Source organism: Camelina sativa, chromosome 16 (genome assembly GCF_030686135.1).
Source record: "Camelina sativa cultivar CO46 ecotype springtype chromosome 16, ASM3068613v1".
Taxonomy (NCBI): Eukaryota; Viridiplantae; Streptophyta; class Magnoliopsida; order Brassicales; family Brassicaceae; genus Camelina; species Camelina sativa.
The window spans coordinates 17,611,875-17,630,933 of record NC_141895.1 but is presented as its reverse complement, the minus strand read 5'-3'; the positions used below and the strand labels follow the sequence as shown (position 1 = coordinate 17,630,933).

General features: G+C 34.9%; 3 protein-coding genes and 1 pseudogene across 6 annotated transcripts; 2 read left to right on the top strand and 2 right to left on the bottom strand.

The window, feature by feature from the left end:
• Positions 1 to 1,809: 1,809 nt before the first annotated feature.
• LOC147925668 (uncharacterized) lies at positions 1,810 to 2,382 on the bottom strand. The gene has a single exon (XM_087492715.1). The coding sequence runs from the start codon at positions 2,380 to 2,382 to the stop codon at positions 1,810 to 1,812; it is 573 nt and encodes a 190-aa protein (XP_087348841.1).
• Positions 2,383 to 6,060: 3,678 nt separating this feature from the next.
• LOC104753657 (ranBP2-type zinc finger protein At1g67325) lies at positions 6,061 to 8,928 on the top strand. 2 transcript variants are annotated; one of them, XM_087492164.1, is made up of 10 exons: positions 6,061 to 6,237; positions 6,503 to 6,548; positions 6,825 to 6,940; positions 7,086 to 7,359; positions 7,482 to 7,561; positions 7,675 to 7,720; positions 7,828 to 7,937; positions 8,123 to 8,147; positions 8,232 to 8,386; positions 8,596 to 8,928. In XM_087492164.1, exons 1-10 carry the CDS (start codon positions 6,229 to 6,231, stop codon positions 8,596 to 8,598), a joined length of 864 nt encoding a protein of 287 aa, XP_087348290.1. In that variant the 5' UTR covers positions 6,061 to 6,228; the 3' UTR covers positions 8,599 to 8,928. The 2 variants fall into 2 exon arrangements, with proteins under 2 accessions (XP_087348290.1, XP_087348289.1); XM_087492163.1 differs by having other exon boundaries at positions 6,070 to 6,237; positions 8,120 to 8,147.
• A 445-nt stretch (positions 8,929 to 9,373) lies between these two features.
• LOC104750529 (putative L-type lectin-domain containing receptor kinase II.2 pseudogene) lies at positions 9,374 to 11,658 on the bottom strand (annotated as a pseudogene). The gene has a single exon (XR_015584880.1). The product of XR_015584880.1 is annotated as a putative L-type lectin-domain containing receptor kinase II.2 pseudogene (transcript).
• Positions 11,659 to 13,688: 2,030 nt separating this feature from the next.
• On the top strand, positions 13,689 to 17,638 carry LOC104750528 (putative DNA primase large subunit). Of its 2 annotated transcripts, XM_010472333.3 has the most exons (18): positions 13,717 to 13,942; positions 14,039 to 14,100; positions 14,195 to 14,298; positions 14,389 to 14,470; positions 14,556 to 14,615; positions 14,727 to 14,784; positions 15,084 to 15,103; positions 15,194 to 15,277; positions 15,377 to 15,441; positions 15,524 to 15,572; positions 15,647 to 15,694; positions 15,773 to 15,862; positions 15,955 to 16,014; positions 16,203 to 16,262; positions 16,495 to 16,569; positions 16,683 to 16,768; positions 17,063 to 17,156; positions 17,260 to 17,638. In XM_010472333.3, the coding sequence occupies exons 1-18, from the start codon at positions 13,804 to 13,806 to the stop codon at positions 17,386 to 17,388; spliced, it is 1,365 nt and encodes a 454-aa protein (XP_010470635.2). In that variant the 5' UTR covers positions 13,717 to 13,803; the 3' UTR covers positions 17,389 to 17,638. The 2 variants fall into 2 exon arrangements, with proteins under 2 accessions (XP_087349365.1, XP_010470635.2); XM_087493239.1 differs by lacking the exon at positions 15,084 to 15,103 and having other exon boundaries at positions 13,689 to 13,942; positions 15,170 to 15,277.
• Positions 17,639 to 19,059: the final 1,421 nt, after the last annotated feature.

Genomic DNA, 19,059 nt, shown 5'->3' with positions numbered 1-19,059 from the left:
TTGACATCTATTGGTAACATATTTTTTTTAGTTATGACTGATTTCTAGATTGAAGAAAACATTTGTTGTTTATTTTCTTAAGACTTTTTAAAATTGCTATATTGACCTACATTCACACTATACGTTGTGGCAGATTTTCTTATGTTATGACAATTTTGTTTTTTTCAACTATAAAATCTGCTGCTTACTAACATATTTATTATATATGAATACAATGATAACAGATTTTTTTTTTTGTTAATATAGTGACAGCAGACTTTTTATCTGTAATGACTGATTAATTATTTTGGAAGTTAATGATATTTTTTCTTATATTATTGCTTGATAACAGATTTTTTTCAGGATAATAACAGATTTATTATTGTGTTTTGCGACAGATTTTCTTTACGGTTAAGCAACAAACTTTTTAAGTAGTTGACATATATGGCAAGAATCTAGGGTTTACCTTATTATTTCGTTTTTGTCTCGTGCCTCCCTAAATATCGACTCCAATTTTTTTCTCTTTTCGGTTCATCTTATTTTTTCCATAGATTCCTTCTTCCTTCTCTCCAATGTGGATTAAATCATGCTTTCTTTCCTTCTGGGGTTCATAATCGACTTCTCTATTATTTTCCTTTTAGGTTTTTTTTTCATCGCTTCCTTCACGTTTTAGAGTGTATTTGTTCGTTACACAACAAAGAGAATATGAAGCAGGTGATTCTCGTTTGTGGTAATTGGATCTTCGACAACAACAAATGGTTATTTGATGTCGATAATGAAAGGGATTCACGTATTCTAGAATGTAATGATCAAAGCAGTTTTGATGATTGCATTAGAATGGTATATGAGCATTACAGATTGGATAACAAGGTATTCGATGTTGTGTTGAGTTACAAGATCTCGAAGAGGTTATTGCAGGATTTACCCGCTGATACACCACCAGTTATTATTGATAATTCTCGTCAGTTGCACACTTTTTTGGGACAATTGAAAAGGGATACATGTCGTCTTTGTGTTTAAGTGAAGAAGAAAATATGGACTGATTCGAATCACAAATGTAAGAAACAAGGAAGAGATGAGAACGATTTGGTTGGAGAAGAGTATCTTGATTTGGCCAGCGAAGAAAAACATGAAGAGATCGATGAAGATGATAGTAGATTTGATTATTGTGATGATTCTGACGGAACAGATTCTGATGATGAGAATTTTACCCTGTATGGAATTCCACCAGAAGAAGAGAATCATAAATTGCCAATGAAGAAAAGAAGTTAATCTTTTTTTATTGAAGAAAATATAGAACCAGTTGATGTCTCAAAGGTAGACTTGTCTTCTGTGGATTTGGCTGTTGGGCAAATGTATGATACAAAGGAGCACTTAGTTTCACGGTTGAAGATACTAACCTTGGTTCAAAGGTTTTATTTTTATGTTTACAAATCGAGACCAACACTATTGATTGTCAAGTGTTGGATTAAAAGATTCAAGTGGAGGGTAAGAGCTGCAACATTAAGTCACTATCCAAAGTTTGAGGTGCGTGTGTTTATTTCAGCACATACATGTTCAGTAAAATTACGAAGTGTAACATGTTCGAAGTGTAGCATGTTCATATAATAGTTACAAGTGTACCATAAGTAATGCTAAAAATATTAGATAATAATTCTACTCATGGTATAATTAAAGTTATATTACCATCATGCACGTTCAAATTTAAAATTATATAATGAGTATATGCTTTACTTGTGGAAAAATAAGAACGTAGTAATTCACATGCAATAGAAGAATAGTCTACAATGATAACATTATTAAAAACGTAAGACAATGAAACCAAATAGTTTACAAGGACTCATTAATGAGGGAAGGGATTTTAACATCTTTAGCTCGAGGATATGAATCAGACATGTTCGGTGGTATGACTAGTTCTCCAACTTCGTCATATAATTCCGCTGCAAGCTTAATCCGAGGAGCCAACATGTTCTCATCGCAAAGCCCTTCAAATCCTTTCCCAAGAGCTAAACATTCAATATACTTTAGAGAGTACATACCACAATCACCCGGATTTTCATTTCCAATTCCAGTAACACTCTCATACAGCCAAATCAACATAGCATGCACACACCCGTGTATGGTGTATGAATCTCTATCGTAGTCAACAATCTTAACAGAATTCACTAGACTACTAAAAGCCACCCGAACCCATGGATGTTTTTCAAAAGCAACTGGATCTAAAACTCTCTTAGCGGTCGCCAACGGGATTCTAGATGTATGATGAATTCCATGTATGCATACTGACAATAGACATAACCTACCAACCATCATTCTCTTATCAACATCCCATGTTTTGCTAAAATCAATCACCTTTAGCAGCTCACTCCACATAGGACCATCAAGGGTTGTTGGTATTTTCATTTCTTTCCAGAAATCATGGTGATCAACATCAAAGTTTTCTAAAGGGTCAAATGCATCACAATTTAAGTTTGTTATCTCCGCAAACTCATTTAAAGAAAATCTAATTGGTCTATCATCAATCAAAGACCAAACCTCATGAATGCTGTTGATTCTCAGCTGATGTGTGAGTAGATAATGAACTCTCTGCCCAGCCCATGTGTATTCCAATTAAGCAAACTTTATAAACACTCCAAGAGATGATTCCTTCAGTTTATCCCACACATCCACCCCTAATCCTTCTCTCAAATTCCAATTTTCGACACAAAACAATTGTGGTTCATGCTCCTATGTTGGAGAAGCGATTTCCCTTCTTCATAAAGTAGAGGAGGATATTTGATGCTATTGCTTGAAGATGCCATTCCTAAAGATACAAAAAAAGAATCAAATGATAGGAAAATGTAGCAAACAATATGATAAATACTAAATTTTGAAAACGAAAACAAAATTGATGAACACAAATCTCTCATTTAGGTACCACAAAAATTGTTAGATACTTCTAATCCAAAAACAAAAAACTATCTTATTATAATGCATCGTTCACCATGTGAGTTCTTATTATATATTACTGATGAAAAAAACAGAAAAGAACAGCATCCCAAATAAAAAATCCCAGAAATTAGTTAAACCTGAAAATCAGAAGCTGGAGGAATTCTGAACTTGGTTTCATTTAAATTGTGCTTGGAACCGAAGATCAGAATCATCATAAATACAATAGAGAACTTAAACAGTTGATAAAAACATATATGATGAATGAAACATTGTGAGGGGGAGGAGGGAGAGAATTGAAAACATACCGACGCTTGTGTTTGAATATGAAAGAGAGACGTGGAAGAAGGAGAAGGATCACGGGAGAGAGACAAGTGTTTGGCAATGGCTGCAACTAAATAAGTCAAAGAGAATCCAATAAGCAATATGAACAAATCGACACACACAATGATAATTATAGACACAAGAATCATTCAAAGAATAGAAATGCTTATACTTATTGTTCACAATAATCAAGAAATGGCATAACACAATAGTGCCCAGAAGCACAATTCCTATCTAATTAGCAAAGAAGTTCGCTGGTTTACAATTTTAAAAAGTATCAAACAGATATGAATAATCTAATTGACGAATAGAGAGATTGGTGCAGGATTAATCTACAATTTTAATAGTATCGAGAGTATTATTGAACAAATCGACACACACAAAAATATATATAAATTTGAGACCATGATCTTAACTCAAAATTGAACAAATCAACAAACAAAAAATATATCAATTCGAGACCAAATAATGCAATAACTCAAGACCCAGATGAAATCGAGACAAAATATTATCATATAGACAAAATCGAGCTTGAAGTTCCACCAAAACTATTGAACAGCAAGACCCAAAAAAAAAAATAGGGTTGATCTACAATTGCAAACAATTCAGTAATCAATTCTAATAAGGATTGATATAACAACAGTCACCGCCGGACTAAATCGACCACCACCAAAACCACTATGGTTCTTATTACACCGGCCTAAGATGAGAGCCAACTACGACCATTTGTATGTGGCTGTAACAAGAGGAGACAGTGATTGCTCTTCTAATTCACCGACGGAAAAACCCGACATATCGACAGATCGAGTTTATTTTGGTGTACCATAAAACCTCTCCTTCGCCGGCGGATGTGTCAATGTTTCGGGTTAGAGAAATAAAAATAAATGATGTATGTCGGGTTTGTTTGGTTTGATAAACTCGATTATTTCTCTTTTGATTTTTATTTCCTTTAATTTTTTTTTCTTTTTCAAAACACCAAAATGGGCTTTTGGTAATTTAAACAGAAAATTGTGTTAATCTAGTTTTCCCTAAAGGAGGGTGTCAATCGAGCAATATTTTTCCAAATTTGTGTCATTCTGGTCTATTTTCACTTATAAAATTTAGGAATTTTTTTTTTCATCGAAAAGTAAATTATATTGATGAATTAATATAGTATACATACATCGGATGAATTAGCCAAACAGGTGGTCTAAAACATTCAAAATAGAAAGTACAGTTAAGACATCCAAATTTTGCTAACAAGTGTGCTACTGTATTACAACACCGTTTAGTAAAAACAAAGTCAACAGAATTAAATTGTGACTGCCACCATCTTATACCTTGAATGATTCCTTCAATGGAGATATCAAAATGTGTGTTTTGGAGTATTTTTGTAAGTAAATGGTAATCTCCTTCAAAACAAATAGATGTACAGTCCTTTTATCCAAGCTTGTTGCATGGCTGCTAGTAATGCTTTTGCCTCCGCTTGGAGAAGGGAAGTTGCAGAACCTAGTTTTTGTGACCCCCAACCTTGTGAAACACCATATATATCTAGAGCTATCCATCCTCATGTAGCTTGATTTGTGTATTTATCAAAAGCTGCATCGTAATTACACTTTATTGTTGATTGTGATGGTCTGCTCCACGATGGTGAATCTTGTATATGAGTCGAGAATATTGTATTGTGTTGAGGATTGTTATAATACCATTCTTCAACCTCACTCTTAACTCGGAGAGCTACTGTTCTTGGTGGGATTGTATGGTTTTCGAAAATAAATTTGTTTCTAGATTTTCACAAATGCCACATTGTCCACAAGGATTGTAAGGGAGCTAAGTCTGTCATGCCATCCATATGTTCCATGTCTAAAAACACTGTGAGGATTTGCTCATTGTCGTAGTTCAAAGCTTCGAATATGTTTATGGGAATGTTGGACAGAACCCATACTTCTTTAGCATAGTTATAGTAAACAAAATGTGTTCTATTGTTTCATCTTTTTTAAAGCATCTGGGACAGACAGGATGAAGATTCTTCCCCCGAGTATTAAGTCGGGTGATAGATGGTAAAGCTTTCGACATCATTCGCCAAAAGAAATATTTAATGTTAGGAAGAATTTTCAGTTTCCATACTCTGTTTTTTTTAGAGAAACAACCATGTGGTATTTGACCTTGTGCAATTTCCATGTCTTGGTTGTGCATGCTGAGCCAGTAACCTAATCGAACAGTGTAGTCACCCAATTTGTTGTAATTCCAGATCAGTCTATCTGGCCTTTTTGGGATGAGCAAGTAGATGTCTTGTAGTAAATTCTGGTCTTGGGGATGGACTTGTGCTAATATTTTATCTTTATCCCAAAAACGTAGATGACCAACTTTGTTTATGAGTTCCTTAACTAAACAAAGATTAGAATTTAGGAATATGGCGTGATTTTTCTACTTGTTATTAGATTGACCCCTTTATTTCTGAGAAAAAGATTTGTCAAAAACATAAAACAACCAATAAATTTCTGATAAATATTCTAAAATACCAATAGATTAATTTTTTATTCCAAAGTATCATCATTAATATTTATTTTCTAAAAATATTACTTACATTTTTTAGTCCAAAAATACTTTAATCATTATTTTAATAAAAGAATTGGATTTTTGTTTTGTATTTCGGGTTTATGATTTAGTTTTTAGGGTTTACAATTTAATTTTAAGGATTTAGTTTAATTCTGAAAATTTCAATTTTATGATATTTTTGGAACTTTTAGAAAACAAAAATCATGATAGTATTTTTGAAAGATATGAACATTATCTTAATATTAAATGGTTTTTAGTTGAACAAAAAAAATTAATAGAATTTTTTTACTCGTTAAATTTATAAAACAATATTGTCCAAAATTCACCTCTTATAATTATTTCTCCTCCCGTGTCGAGCTAAATCTTAGGGCAAAAAGGTGATATCGCCGAGGGACGTCTAGCCACCGCGCCGCCTCCTTCTCCGGTTGTCTCTCTACTTCTCAGACTACTCCAACAGCTATGTCACAGGTAACACTGCCCACTCTATTCGTCGGCCCCGTCTTATATAGCTGCTTGACCTCAATATCGCAGATCTGACCTTTTTAATTCGACTCGGAGCTCTGCTTTCAGTGCTTTTGTGATCGATTTCTATGGTTACAGTTACTCGAACCGCATCAAATCATTCAATTTCAATTTCGATTGCGAATCAGTTCTGGAGATCCTTCCTCGTACCACTGATCTCAGTGTCGTTTGATCGGTGAATTTGACTTGTTTTTCTTTGAATTTTTTTTAGGTAGACAACAGAAATTCATCAGCTGCTAAGCGTGCTAGAACTGATGGTAATGACATTTTCTTGCTTCCAAAAACTATACTGTTGTGTTCTGTAGAGTATATAGCTCGGAAGATAGTTTCTCTGTGTACATTGCATTCGAAAAAATTGTCAATGTGTTTTGTTTCGGTTTTATTGAGTATATTAGTCGGTTATTTCAACGGCATACTAAGATCTTCGTCTCAGTTGTATATATGTTTATTAAAGTGTTTTAGATATCAGACTGTATGTTTCTTATACTACAAATATGAATAGCTGTTTGGTTTACTCTTTTGGTTGTGGATAGGGGGCCGCAGAGAAGATGATTGGATCTGTCCAAGTTGTGGCAATGTCAACTTTTCATTCAGGACAACTTGCAATATGCGTAATTGCACCCAGCCTAGACCTGCAGATCACAATGGGGTGAGTCGTTTTCAATTGCAATTTCTGATATGTGTCTTTTCTGCTTTGAAACAGTTTTTTGTGATCCCTGTTTAAACAACTATCTACTTGGTTTTCTTTTATTTCCATACTTGTTGATAACCTATTTTCTACATATCTGTAACAGAAGTCTGCTCCCAAACCTATGCAACCTCAACAAGGTTTCTCCTCACCCGGGCCATATTTAGGATCTGGGGGTCCCCCTCCAGTATATATGGGTGGGTCACCATATGGATCTTCTCTCTTTAATGGGTCATCTATGCCTCCTTATGACGTCCCATTTTCTGGGGGTTCGCCTTATCATTTTAACTATAATAGTCGAATTCCTGCCGGAGCTCATTATAGACCACTACATATGTCTGGACCACCACCATATCATGGCGGATCTATGATGGGAAGTGGTATGTATTTTTAATCAGGTTTTGGTTTTTGGCTATTTCCCAATCGGTGTCAAGTCTTCCAGTTACCATCATTGTACGTGTGTATAATTTGGCTACTGTATTGTTGGGTTTCTTTTTTTCAGGTGGTATGTACGGCGTTCCTCCACCAATGGACAGGTTTGGCCTTGGTATGGCAATGGGTCCTGGTGCTGCCGCTGCTATGGTATGTATAACAGTAAGATGCTTGGTTTTGATCATAAGCAAGATCTTGTAAGTCACTGGACTTGTAACATGAGCTGAAATCTTTTCACAATATCTGTGTGCCATTCTTTGCAGATGCCAAGACCAAGATTTTACCCAGATGAAAAATCACAAAAGAGAGGTATGTGCTAGACAGTTTATTTATTCCCCATTCTATAATATGTCAGTAGTAAAGCTGGCCTTTATTTTATAGTGATATTCAACTTGATACATTCTGTTGTTTTACAGATTCTACTCGCGATAATGATTGGACATGTCCTAATTGTGGAAATGTAAATTTCTCATTCAGAATTGTATGTAACATGAGGAAGTGCAACACTCCAAAGCCTGGTTCCCAGGTTTGTGCTGCTTTTCGTTTCAGTTTGGTCTTTTCATATAGCGAACATGTACACTATTTAAATTTCTAGAGCATGATTTGCCTATTGAAAACAGCTTACTTAATCACTATAGATGGCTTACTTGGATAGATCTTGGGTTTTTTTTTCCTTAATTTCTGACCTTTAACCTCTTATAATTGCAGCAGGGTGGGAGCTCAGATAAAACATCCAGTAAGCCCCTGAAACTCCCTAAATATTGCAGCTTACTTGATGAATTTTGAGACTGACATATGGATATGTGTTGCTGTTTATCAGAACAAAATGCACCGGAAGGGAGCTGGAAGTGTGATAATTGTGGGAATATAAACTATCCCTTCAGGAGCAAATGCAACAGGCAGAACTGTGGAGCTGATAAACCAGCGGATCAGTCGAATGAATCTCCTTCCCGTGCACCAGAAGAGAACGATCAGGTTTGTCAGATGTATCTATGTGGCCACATCTGCTTGTTAATAAACTGTTTGCCATTGAAACTCGTATATGTAACAATCGGTGTAGATTTTATGCCTTGCGAAAGCAGCGGTTATTTGTTTATGAAATATTTGACTCTGACTATGTTAAAAAATTTAAACCCAAATTTAGAGTCTCTGAACGGTGTGTTTCAATTTGTGGTCTGTTCCAGTGAGTCGTAGACATGTTTGGGGGTTGAGAAGGGTGAGTCTGATCCAGCTGGTGTCGTAATGTCAGTCAATGTCTCGTCAGGTCGTCCATGTTGAAGCGGTCTCGTCAAGTTTGCTTCCTTGCATTTGTCTCTTTACCACTCTTTGGGTGCCTATGTTGTATTAATAATGCATAAATTGTTTTATCTACTTTGTGGTCGTCGTGGATCTTGTCTTCCTATAGAATTGTCCTTCAGGTCTTCCATACTGTTTACATCCTAATCTTAGTTGGCACTTATGGTTTCGTTCTTTGTAATCCCCCTCGTCATTTTTACGTTAAAACCATTTTCCTAAAATTAGAAACACTAAGATAGTTTTCTGGGTTATAGAGTCTATCTAGGGGAGGCAAGTGGTCGTTTCGTTTTAGACGAATAAATATTATCATAGGTGTCCACTCATTTTTCTAAGAACAAACTGAAACGTGAACTAGCTTTAACTAAAAAGTAAATCTATCACACTACTAAATTGCGCTGTGGTTAGAAAATAATTTGTACCTTCATATTTCATTCATTTTTATGGAGCCTAATAGAGTGCCGAAAGCTTGAAACTGTTGCTTATTAACTTTTCTAGTTATGCTAGGCGCTAAGTGTTCAACTACCATGATATCTTATAGGCGATGAGATTAGATGAGACCGTGGAAGAGTAACTTATGCGTCCATAGACAGTCAGGTTTAAGTGTACTAACAGCATTTAAGGTATTCTGGTCATTCTATTTCAGTCATTAGTTGTGTCTAGCAAGCATTTTCTTTCGCAAGTTCTTGTATTGATACATATGATATGTACAGACCGTAAACTTTCATACATAAGGGAAGATTGTGGTCATATTACAGTCTTCTTCCAATATTTATTTGCACACAACACCACATCACAAAACACAATCATTCACATCACGAAAAGGCAGAAAGCTCTAATAAGAAATTATTCCTGGCGAGTATACCAGTTTGTGATGCAGGCTTCAGCGACCGCGAAATAAGACTGTAATAGTGTCATACCAGAAACTAGCAAACGAGGAAGTAGTTCCATGTGATGTTGTTGCCATTTCATTGTTTATCAGAGGTACAATAGGTATACCTATTTCGGCTATATCAAACGTTATGTTTGGCATGCTCTTTTTTTTATCAAGATACTCTGTTATATCTTTCATAGTAGGTCTGTTCTCTGGATCTCTCTGTGAACAGAGCATGCCTAGCTTCAAAAGTAACTTGGCCTCTTCAGTTGTAAAGTTGCATGCTAGTTTACTATCAACGGTATCCACTAAACAACCTCTTCTCCCGAAACTAACAACCCATTCAACCAAAATTCTTTGTTCGGGTGATCTCTCTAGGTCTAGTGGCCTCCTCCCGCAAACCACCTCAAGGATGAGAGCTCCAAACGCATACACATCAGTTAACTCATTAGCCACACCAAGTGTGGCAATTTCTGGAGCCATGTAACCAATGGTTCCTACCACACGAGTGGGTTGGAGAGTCTCGCCACGATCATGGAATCTAGCAAGCCCAAAATCTCCAACTTTCCCATTTAAATTAGAATCTAGAAGAATGTTGCTTGCTTTTATATCTCTATGCAGTACAACTTGTTCCCAACCTTCATGTAGGTAATGAAGAGCAGAGGCCACTCCCTTTATTATATGAACTCTCTGAGACCAGCTAAGATTGTTGTCACCGAACAAGTAATCAGAAAGACTTCCATTTGGCATGTACTCGTAGACCAGTAACAATTCACCTTTCCTTCTGCAGTAACCACGTAGTTGAACCAAGTTCCTGTGACCTAGTCTTCCCATAGTAGCAATTTCTGAAACATACTCTTGCATGCCTTGTTCTGCACCATGAGAGACTCTCTTAACTGCAATTTCTGTACCATCAGAAAGATCTCCTCTATAAACCTTGCCAAAACCTCCTGCTCCAAGTACCCGATTCTCCTTAAAACCTTTGGTTGCTTTGTAGAGGGTCCTAAAGGAAAATCTTTGGGGACTATATTTCTTTTCCCATTGTTCAAACACCTCTGCATATCTTCTTTGGTGGTAAAGGTATGCGAATCCGCATGCTATTATAAGAAACACGGTTGTTGTTGCAAAAGCAAGTATTAGCGGTAAGTGATTGGGTGGTGGTCGAGGGAGATCCAAAACTTTAGAAACGTCAAGGCTTTGTGCTTTTTCTCCTATAGCCAATGCCCATCCAAGGATGTATTGGTGACTTCTGATTGTACCTGTCGACCCCGAAAAACCAAAATACATCTGTTCTTTGAAGATTTTAGAAAGATCTATAAATCTTGACAACAGAGGCAAACTTGGTCTTGGTGTCTCTAGTGGAGCAAGAGTTACGTTTAGTACTCTATGCTCACCATCATAATCTATCCAAATATGAATCCTTTTTTCGCTCGCAAGCACAAGTCTTTTTCTCAACCCTTCTGTATCATCAAAGTAACTAGCATCAGCAGAATAAACTGATACTATACTGTTTATATCAATCCCTACATGGTTATCACTTTCTTCAAGTGCTTCAGAGCTTGCATTAGTGTCAAGCTCGACGGCAAGGATATGGTTTTCGGTTTTGTTATCATTCGTCCTATTGAATATCCCTAGATAAGATGTTGCAGCACCATACCTCAGATCAATGCTCGGAGATATAAGAAAAGCCATACCTTGACCGTAGCTGGTACTCTCTTCTGGTACGATTGCAAATACGAATTCAGTTGAAAATGAAAAAGACGTGTTTGTGAAATTTATAGGTGATTTGTGGAAGGCATGCCCCGTGGCTCTCTTTGAACTATTAGTAAGTTTCAACCGACCATCTTCTATCGTTGCCATTCCATCTACGTACAGATCTGCTTTCTTGAAGTCGTAATGCACAAATTGGTTACCTTCTTGAGCTAATGACATAGAGATTGCATGGATCGAAACTATCACCAAGAATACAAGTAGTTTCATAGTAACAACCATATGAAATTGTTAGTCTCTGGACGTTCAAACTTTTTTTTTTTTTTTTTTGTAAACTCACTTTCTTTCCTAATTCTTTTTCATGAGAATGTTGGTTGACTAAACTAAACTAAAAGATCATGCAGAATATATCAGCACAGACGAATCATATAAATTAGAGAGAAGCATGAGAGTTGACTCTTAGGAAATTTCCTTTCTTTTGAATTGGCAATAGATGATCTGATTTGTTTGAATTGGTCACTCTGCTATGTGGCATCATAGCTTATCTTAACCTGCTTCTTTTTATTTATTTATTTCCGAAATTGTAATTATTTAACCGTTAAATAGCTAGTGTTTATAAATAAAAGATGTATATATTTCTCATCTAGAAAAAAAAAAAAAAATCACTCTAGTTAACGACACCTCAACAAAATTGTTTTTTTGATCATACAACGAATTTGTTGAAAAGTGAATCCTTATTGTCACGGGCAGAACAAACATACGGAAAAAGGAATCCAAACTAAACTGATATAAGTGATTTGGTTTAGTGCCGGCTTATTTCAGTTTGTGTTAGTGTTGTTATTGTGTATGTTCTTAACAAAATAAAATATGATTTTACTAATAATAAAAATTAATATAATTATGGTGATACACAAAAGTAGTATCTAATATACATAAACAATTAATAAAGTTAGATAAAGATGATTAACAAATAAGAAGTTGGTAAAGAAGTGAAAAAAATGAAGAATTAATGAGATAGAAAAACAAATTAGGAGATACCAGCATGAAAAAGATGTTACCTACATTAAACTATTACCTTATGTTATTTGTATTTAGAAATTTTATATATTGCAAGTTATACTATTAACTCAGTAATACGTATATGAAAACCAACTACCATAGCATCGTAAATGAATCTATTAACTTTGATGTCGAATGATTCTAAATTGAACAATGTAGGCACGACTCTGTTTGACTACCTAAACGGTTCCACTAAAGAAACACAAACTTTTAAATTTTGATCTTATTAAGTTAAGTTTTATGCTCATTTAGATTTATATTAATTTTGGTCTTATTTATAATATGACTTTTAACATTAAACATACACTTTTTCTTCATTACTTGAGGATACATGTCCGTTTTTCAAAATTCATTACGACAAATATAAAAAAAAATCTAGAATTTTATTTATTATATGATCATTCAATGCAACTTAAAAAAACATTAAACAAAAACGATATAGTATAGAATTTATTGGATACATGTATAAGTATTTTCATATTTTATGTTTATCCTTAATGAGCTTTTTAAAATCAATGAAATTTTATGTAATATCTTGCAAAATAAAAGCTTCTCTCTAAAATGTATTCAAAAATGTCAATATAATTATTATAATATAAATATTGTGGAAAAAATGTTAATATAAATATTTTGTATCTCGTTTTTAAAAATGTTTAGAAAGATTACGCAGATGAATAATATGATATTTGTCACATTAAAAAAAATGATAAAAAAAAACTTTGAGAATATCTTGTATAAATTTGATAACTTTATTTTGGGAAATAGTATAGAAGCGGTAAAAGAACGACATGGTAATTAAATACATTTAGCCCAAAAAAAAAAGGTAATTAAATACAGTGAGAATATGAGTTTTTTTTTTTGTATAAAACCCTTTATTAAATTATGAATCCAATAACCAAGTTATCAAGATTTAAGGTTATTTCTCTACACCACTTATTGTCATGATACTTATTTTTTTCAATTGTAAAATCAGATATTTTTAAAAAACTAATTATCATATTCATGATTCGTTCTTCTAAATAACATTTGTTTTGGTCGACCAATCAAATTTTTTTTTTCTAAATGTCAAAAAAATGTCTCCAACTTCCAAAAATGATTGGAACCAACACAAACTTTCCGATTGTTGAAAAAAATCCATTACTTCATTAATTTTACATCTTAGTCACCAATTTTTTTTTATTAACTGAACCAAATTAATCCCATCGTTAAGTGGTTTGACCGAACTGTTAAATTCTTTTGAGACGACTTAACGTTAAACGACATGAACAATTTGGATAAGAGACTTTTTTTTTTTATCTTTTGGGGTCCATTAAAGGCCCAACAAAGAAACTCCCGCTCCTCAGCTTACAACTCTCCCGCGCTTTCTCGTCGAACCCTTTGACGCGCACTGTTGCTTTCAAGTGCTCACGAACAGAGAACACCGAAGAAGAAGAAGAAGAAGAAGAAGCAGTGAAAAATGGAAGTGATTCGAACTCAAAAGCGAACAGCCTCCAACGACATCGTTTCAACTCCAACGCTTCCCCTCTATCTTACAGCTCCACCCATGGAAGTCCGCTTAGAAGAGTTCGAGCTCTTCGCCACAGATCGCCTACGAGGTTTCAAATCAAAATTAACTCACAATTTGTTGCTTTTAGAGGAGAAATCCATCTGGGTTTTCGATAAAAATTGTTAATTTGTTTATTTTCTGATAGTTCTGAAAGGAGTCTCAGATGGATTAGCTCGTGGACGAAACCCTAACGAAATGGATGATCTTGTAAGTTCATTTAAAAATTTGATTTTTTTTCTTTAGTGAAGAATTGTTTTTTCAAGTTTGATTCATTTAAAGCTCGTTTCTTTTTTGATTGTAGGTAGATACTTTGTGGAAAGAACATATGAGACTTCCTGATGTTTCAGAAATGATCAATAAAGATATAATCTCTCATTTCGTACTACGTCTTGTTTATTGTAGATCGTAAGCTCTTGTCTCTTGTGTTCCTTTATCTTTGGTTTTTTTTTACTTTCCATATAGTTTTATACTTTTTTTTTGGATCTTTGATTTTAGGGATGAATTGAAGAAATGGTTTCTTAGTATGGAAACTGCTCTTTTCCGCCATAGATTCCGGATTAAAAAGATTGAAGAACAGGTACTTCTGCTTTCATTTTTGTTCGAGGCGTCCGGATGTAGACTGGCGCCTAAAATTTGGCTGCATTTTGTTTGTTTGTTCACAGAGAGTAATTGTGGGAGAATTTGGATTACCTTATAAAGCAGTCATAGGGGCAGAACTTGAGGTAATTGCTAGATATTGTTACATTGTCCTGCGATATTCAGGATTGTGGTTGGTGGTTATACAGAATTCAAATGATTGAGAGGTTAAGAAATTGATTTTTGACCATTTGTAGAGTTTGAAGGAGAGGTTGGTGCTAGTTGCACGTTCACTTTGTCAAACTTCATCTGATGGTAATGATCACATACTTCTCAGATTCCTTTTCTGTTTCTTAGTTCTGGTGTATTTCCTCGTCTTGTATTTGGTTTTGTTATCCTTTAGTATTAGCACAACATAGTATTAGCATATATGGTGATCTGTCTTTTCAATATTTTCCGGTCAGTAACTAGTCATATATTAAATTTGTTGTAGTTCGATACAATTTAAGCATCATCTACTTCCAGAAATTGTATCCCCTTCATCTGAAATTATTTAGCAGTAAGACTTGTATCTTTTCTAATGGAAAATTTCTTGTCTTTCTTATCCTTTGCAGTTGAAAACATATACTATAAGGTTGGTCTTCCTCTTCTTTTGTATTTGTTCATATACTACAAGCTACAAATTCATTTATCTGAGCAGTTGATTCATTTTCACCTAAAAAAGGTTCCTTTTGAAGAGGTTCCTGACCTTGTAGCTACCCGGAGAGTATTATTACAGAAAGGGTATGCCTTTGTAGCTGGTAGTCAGGTAAGTCATGGTTTCGATTTCAAATTGAAAACTTAACTTCTCCGCGGTAGAGAATAGTGTCTCTTTAGCCAACTCGGATTTCCTTTCTTCTCTTTGCAGTTGGTTTCCCTTGTTGTTACCCAATTTCGATCTCATTTATCAAAGGCCCTCATTCTGACAAACAGGTTATTCTGGTTACATGAATATTTAGAAGGACCTCTTAGACCCATCACACCTTCTTTACCGGAGTTTTCTTTTTGTCTGCAGAAAATGGACAACTACCATTCGAGAACGAGAAAAAGACAGACTAACTCCAGTAAGCACAGACCTTAAATCAACTGATGTATTTCATGTCCCCTGTTTCCATAACATATCATTGTTCTCATTCAGATAGTGGAAGCATTATCTACAAGCTACTTGGGTCCTGATTATACTCAGGTGAGGACCATCCTGTGAAACTTTTTTATATACATTTATAGATTTGAAATCATTGAAGTTGTTAATATGCCTCCACAGTCAAGTGAGTACGCTGACATATCACTGAAGGATATCGATCAAGTTTCCAAGAGTTCCTTTCCCCTTTGTATGAGACATCTATTTGAAAAAGTAAGTTGCTTCATGGCTTTTAAATCTTCGATTCTTCATTAGTTACATATCCTGCTCCCATGCAACTGTAACATGTGAATGTTTACACACAGCTTCGAGAAGATCACCATCTAAAACATGGAGGAAGAATGCAACTGGGTCTTTTCTTGAAGGTTTCATTTTAACCTCTCTCCGCCTGTCAAGTTTAGTAGTATCTGAATGCGATATGATGCATATAAATTCACTTCTAGATTTGAGGCTAGACGTTCTATTGGTCAAATTTCATAGTAAATAAGCACCAGTTCTTGTTACATGTTCTGTGCTGTATTTTAAGTCTTTGAAGTTGTCTACCGACATGTAGGGTGTAGGTCTGAAGTTGGATGACGCCCTAGCATTTTGGAGGGAAGAATTCACAAAAAAGGTAACTTGGTTCTCACATGTTTTTTCTGTTAATTTTGTCGTATCCGTTTTATGTGTATCGTGTCCAGTTTAGACCAACAAAAGAAGCTAGTTTCTTGTGGTCCTCAAGCCTTTTTACATGTTTTTGTGTGTGGTAGCAAATTTGAATGCAGAGATGTTGGGTAGACATTTGTCTGCAGAAACTAAGTAATACTGAGCGAGATACTTATTTCTTTTTTCCTTTCTATCCTCAGGTTGGCTCTGAGAGATTTGATAAAGAGTATGCGTATGCCATTCGCCATAACTATGGGAAGGAAGGCAAGAGAACAGTAAGAACCTAACTCTTCTTCTTAGGCCATTTTTCAGAGTTGTCATCGCTTTTTTATATCAATGAAAGCGGCAATGATCAGCTTCTGATACCAAATTCACATTACAATTTCAGGATTATACCCCTTATGCTTGTTCTAAGATCATCACATCGGCTCCTGGTGCTGGGGATCATCATGGCTGTCCTTATCGTCATTTCAGGTCAGTTTGCTCAGTAGAAATATGTTCTCTTTCTGTTAAAAAACGGAAAGTGTTATTTATTATTATTCATGTAGTATTTGTTATCCATCACCAAAATCACATATCAACACTACGAGCGACATTTAATTAGTGAACATGAGGGGACTTCTTAAGTCTTTTGTTTAGCAGAAATTGTTGCCGTTGGACTTTTTCTATAGCCTGTAAAGCAAAACAATATTACATATGTAAAGATGTGTGAATGATTAGATGAATCCCAAAGTAATGTATCTTATGCATTGTGGTGCTTGGTGACAGTGAGGATAACCTGAAAGCAGCACTTAGTAGGATGGGATTGAGTTCTCGTGGGATGGAAGACGTAATGGACAAAGTGCGAAACAGACATTATCAGGTGATTCATCTCACTAAACCTAAAATCTCTTTTACTTCAATTTTATCTATAACTAAAACAGGGTCGTCTTCATATGCATGTGGTGGACTCTTCAAAACTAAAGCTCGCATGTACCTTAACCTTCGAAGCTGTTTATGGTACATCATGTGATACTGGGATCAACCATCCAAACCAATACTTTGAGGAGAGTCAGAAGATTTTGAAATCTAAGACCCCAACTGCTCCGGTTTAATCTTCCTATAGTTCAATGTAAACCAAAGCACATATACATGCTTACTCTTGTTCCAATATGGTCTTATTGTTGGATGCTTTCAATTTTGGATCCGGATTCTAAATGCATGCACTTGGAAAAAGCTGCGTCATTAGGATCTTGATTATGTAGGAAACGACAAATACTAATTAGGAGTGTCAGTTTAAAGTCATGCACATGTTTCTTTAATTATTCAAGGAGATCAATGGAAATGAAGTGAATCTCTTTCACACATGTGTCCCCGTGACTTGCAATAAAATATTATCCAGTTGTATGATAATCAACATCTAGATAATGTCATAAGTTTTAAAACCATAGTATGGCTTAAGGTGAATGATATCAGATTCATTCGACATTAGAGATCTTTTCTGCAAGCATGGTAATATTAACTTGCTTGCTACACTATATATCAGATGTGACTACTGTGAGTCTGTGACCACAATTCCTACGGGGAGGGAACTCCCAAGAAAAAAAGGAATATAAATTAAAACTGTTCATTCCTAATTATTTCGTGTTAATAAAAAAAATTCGTTTTATTATATTTGTTTTTTTTTACTTTCTTTTCTGTAATAGAAAGGCATAGGACAAAGATTGAAGAAAATTGATAGGATCTGATTTAATGTTTCATGATGGATGTTCTTTACTACTATTTTTGTTTTTCTTTGCCTGCCCCTCATACTCATAGTTCACAAAAAATTGCCAGAGAAAGATAAGTGAATAGAGAGAATAATCATGTACGGTGGGTCATAACTGTTAATTAAATGGAAAGAATTGAAGATGACATTGGAGATAAAAAAACAAGTACATAGAGCCACACTGTAGAGTCGGATCAGACTGCTTAAAATAATCAACTCATCGTAGAATTATTTTTTGATAGTTTAATAGTTTATTGATTCATTCATTTCCAAATTGGGTTCAACTCTTAGAATCATGGATGCATAAACATAAAATCACCAGAATCATGGATCTCATGAATTGTTAATGCAAGTTTAATTAAATATATGTATGTATTAACTATTAAGTACTAATAGTCGGATCCATTCCATCAAATTAATACGAATTTATGATAAATTAGGTAACGGAGTTGGTCTATCACTAACAGCACTAGAAATTCAAGTATGGTAATTTGTTGAGCATATATTGGGCCTGTTCGTTTTCCAGCGACAGCTGGTTTGTCTGTCGTTGGTTTAGCGACCAGTCGTAGTGACAGTATTTAGCGACCAGCGACTGATATTTTTGATCGTTGTTTTTTCAGCGATTAATTTTAAAAACATGGCGACTGAAACCAACAATTACTAAAATGTCTTCGTCTTTTTAAAAAAAAACAAAAAAAAAACTAATACCCATCGTTCGATCTCTTTCCCCATCTCCATCGATCTCTCTTCTCATCTCATCTCTCTTCTCTCATCTTCCCATCGATCCATAAAACTTCAAACCTGCATCTCATCTCCATCGATCCAGAGAACTTCTCTCATCTCCATCAATCCGTAGATTTCAACCTCCATCTCCATCAATTTCTCCATTTCCATCGATCCGTAGAAGCTACTTAAAGGTAATCCTCAAACTTATGGTTCTATTATGAGTTGGGTTTTTGGGTTTAGAGTAGTGGGGTTTCTAGGTTTTTATTGTTTTCTTTGTTTGGTTTAAACTCTT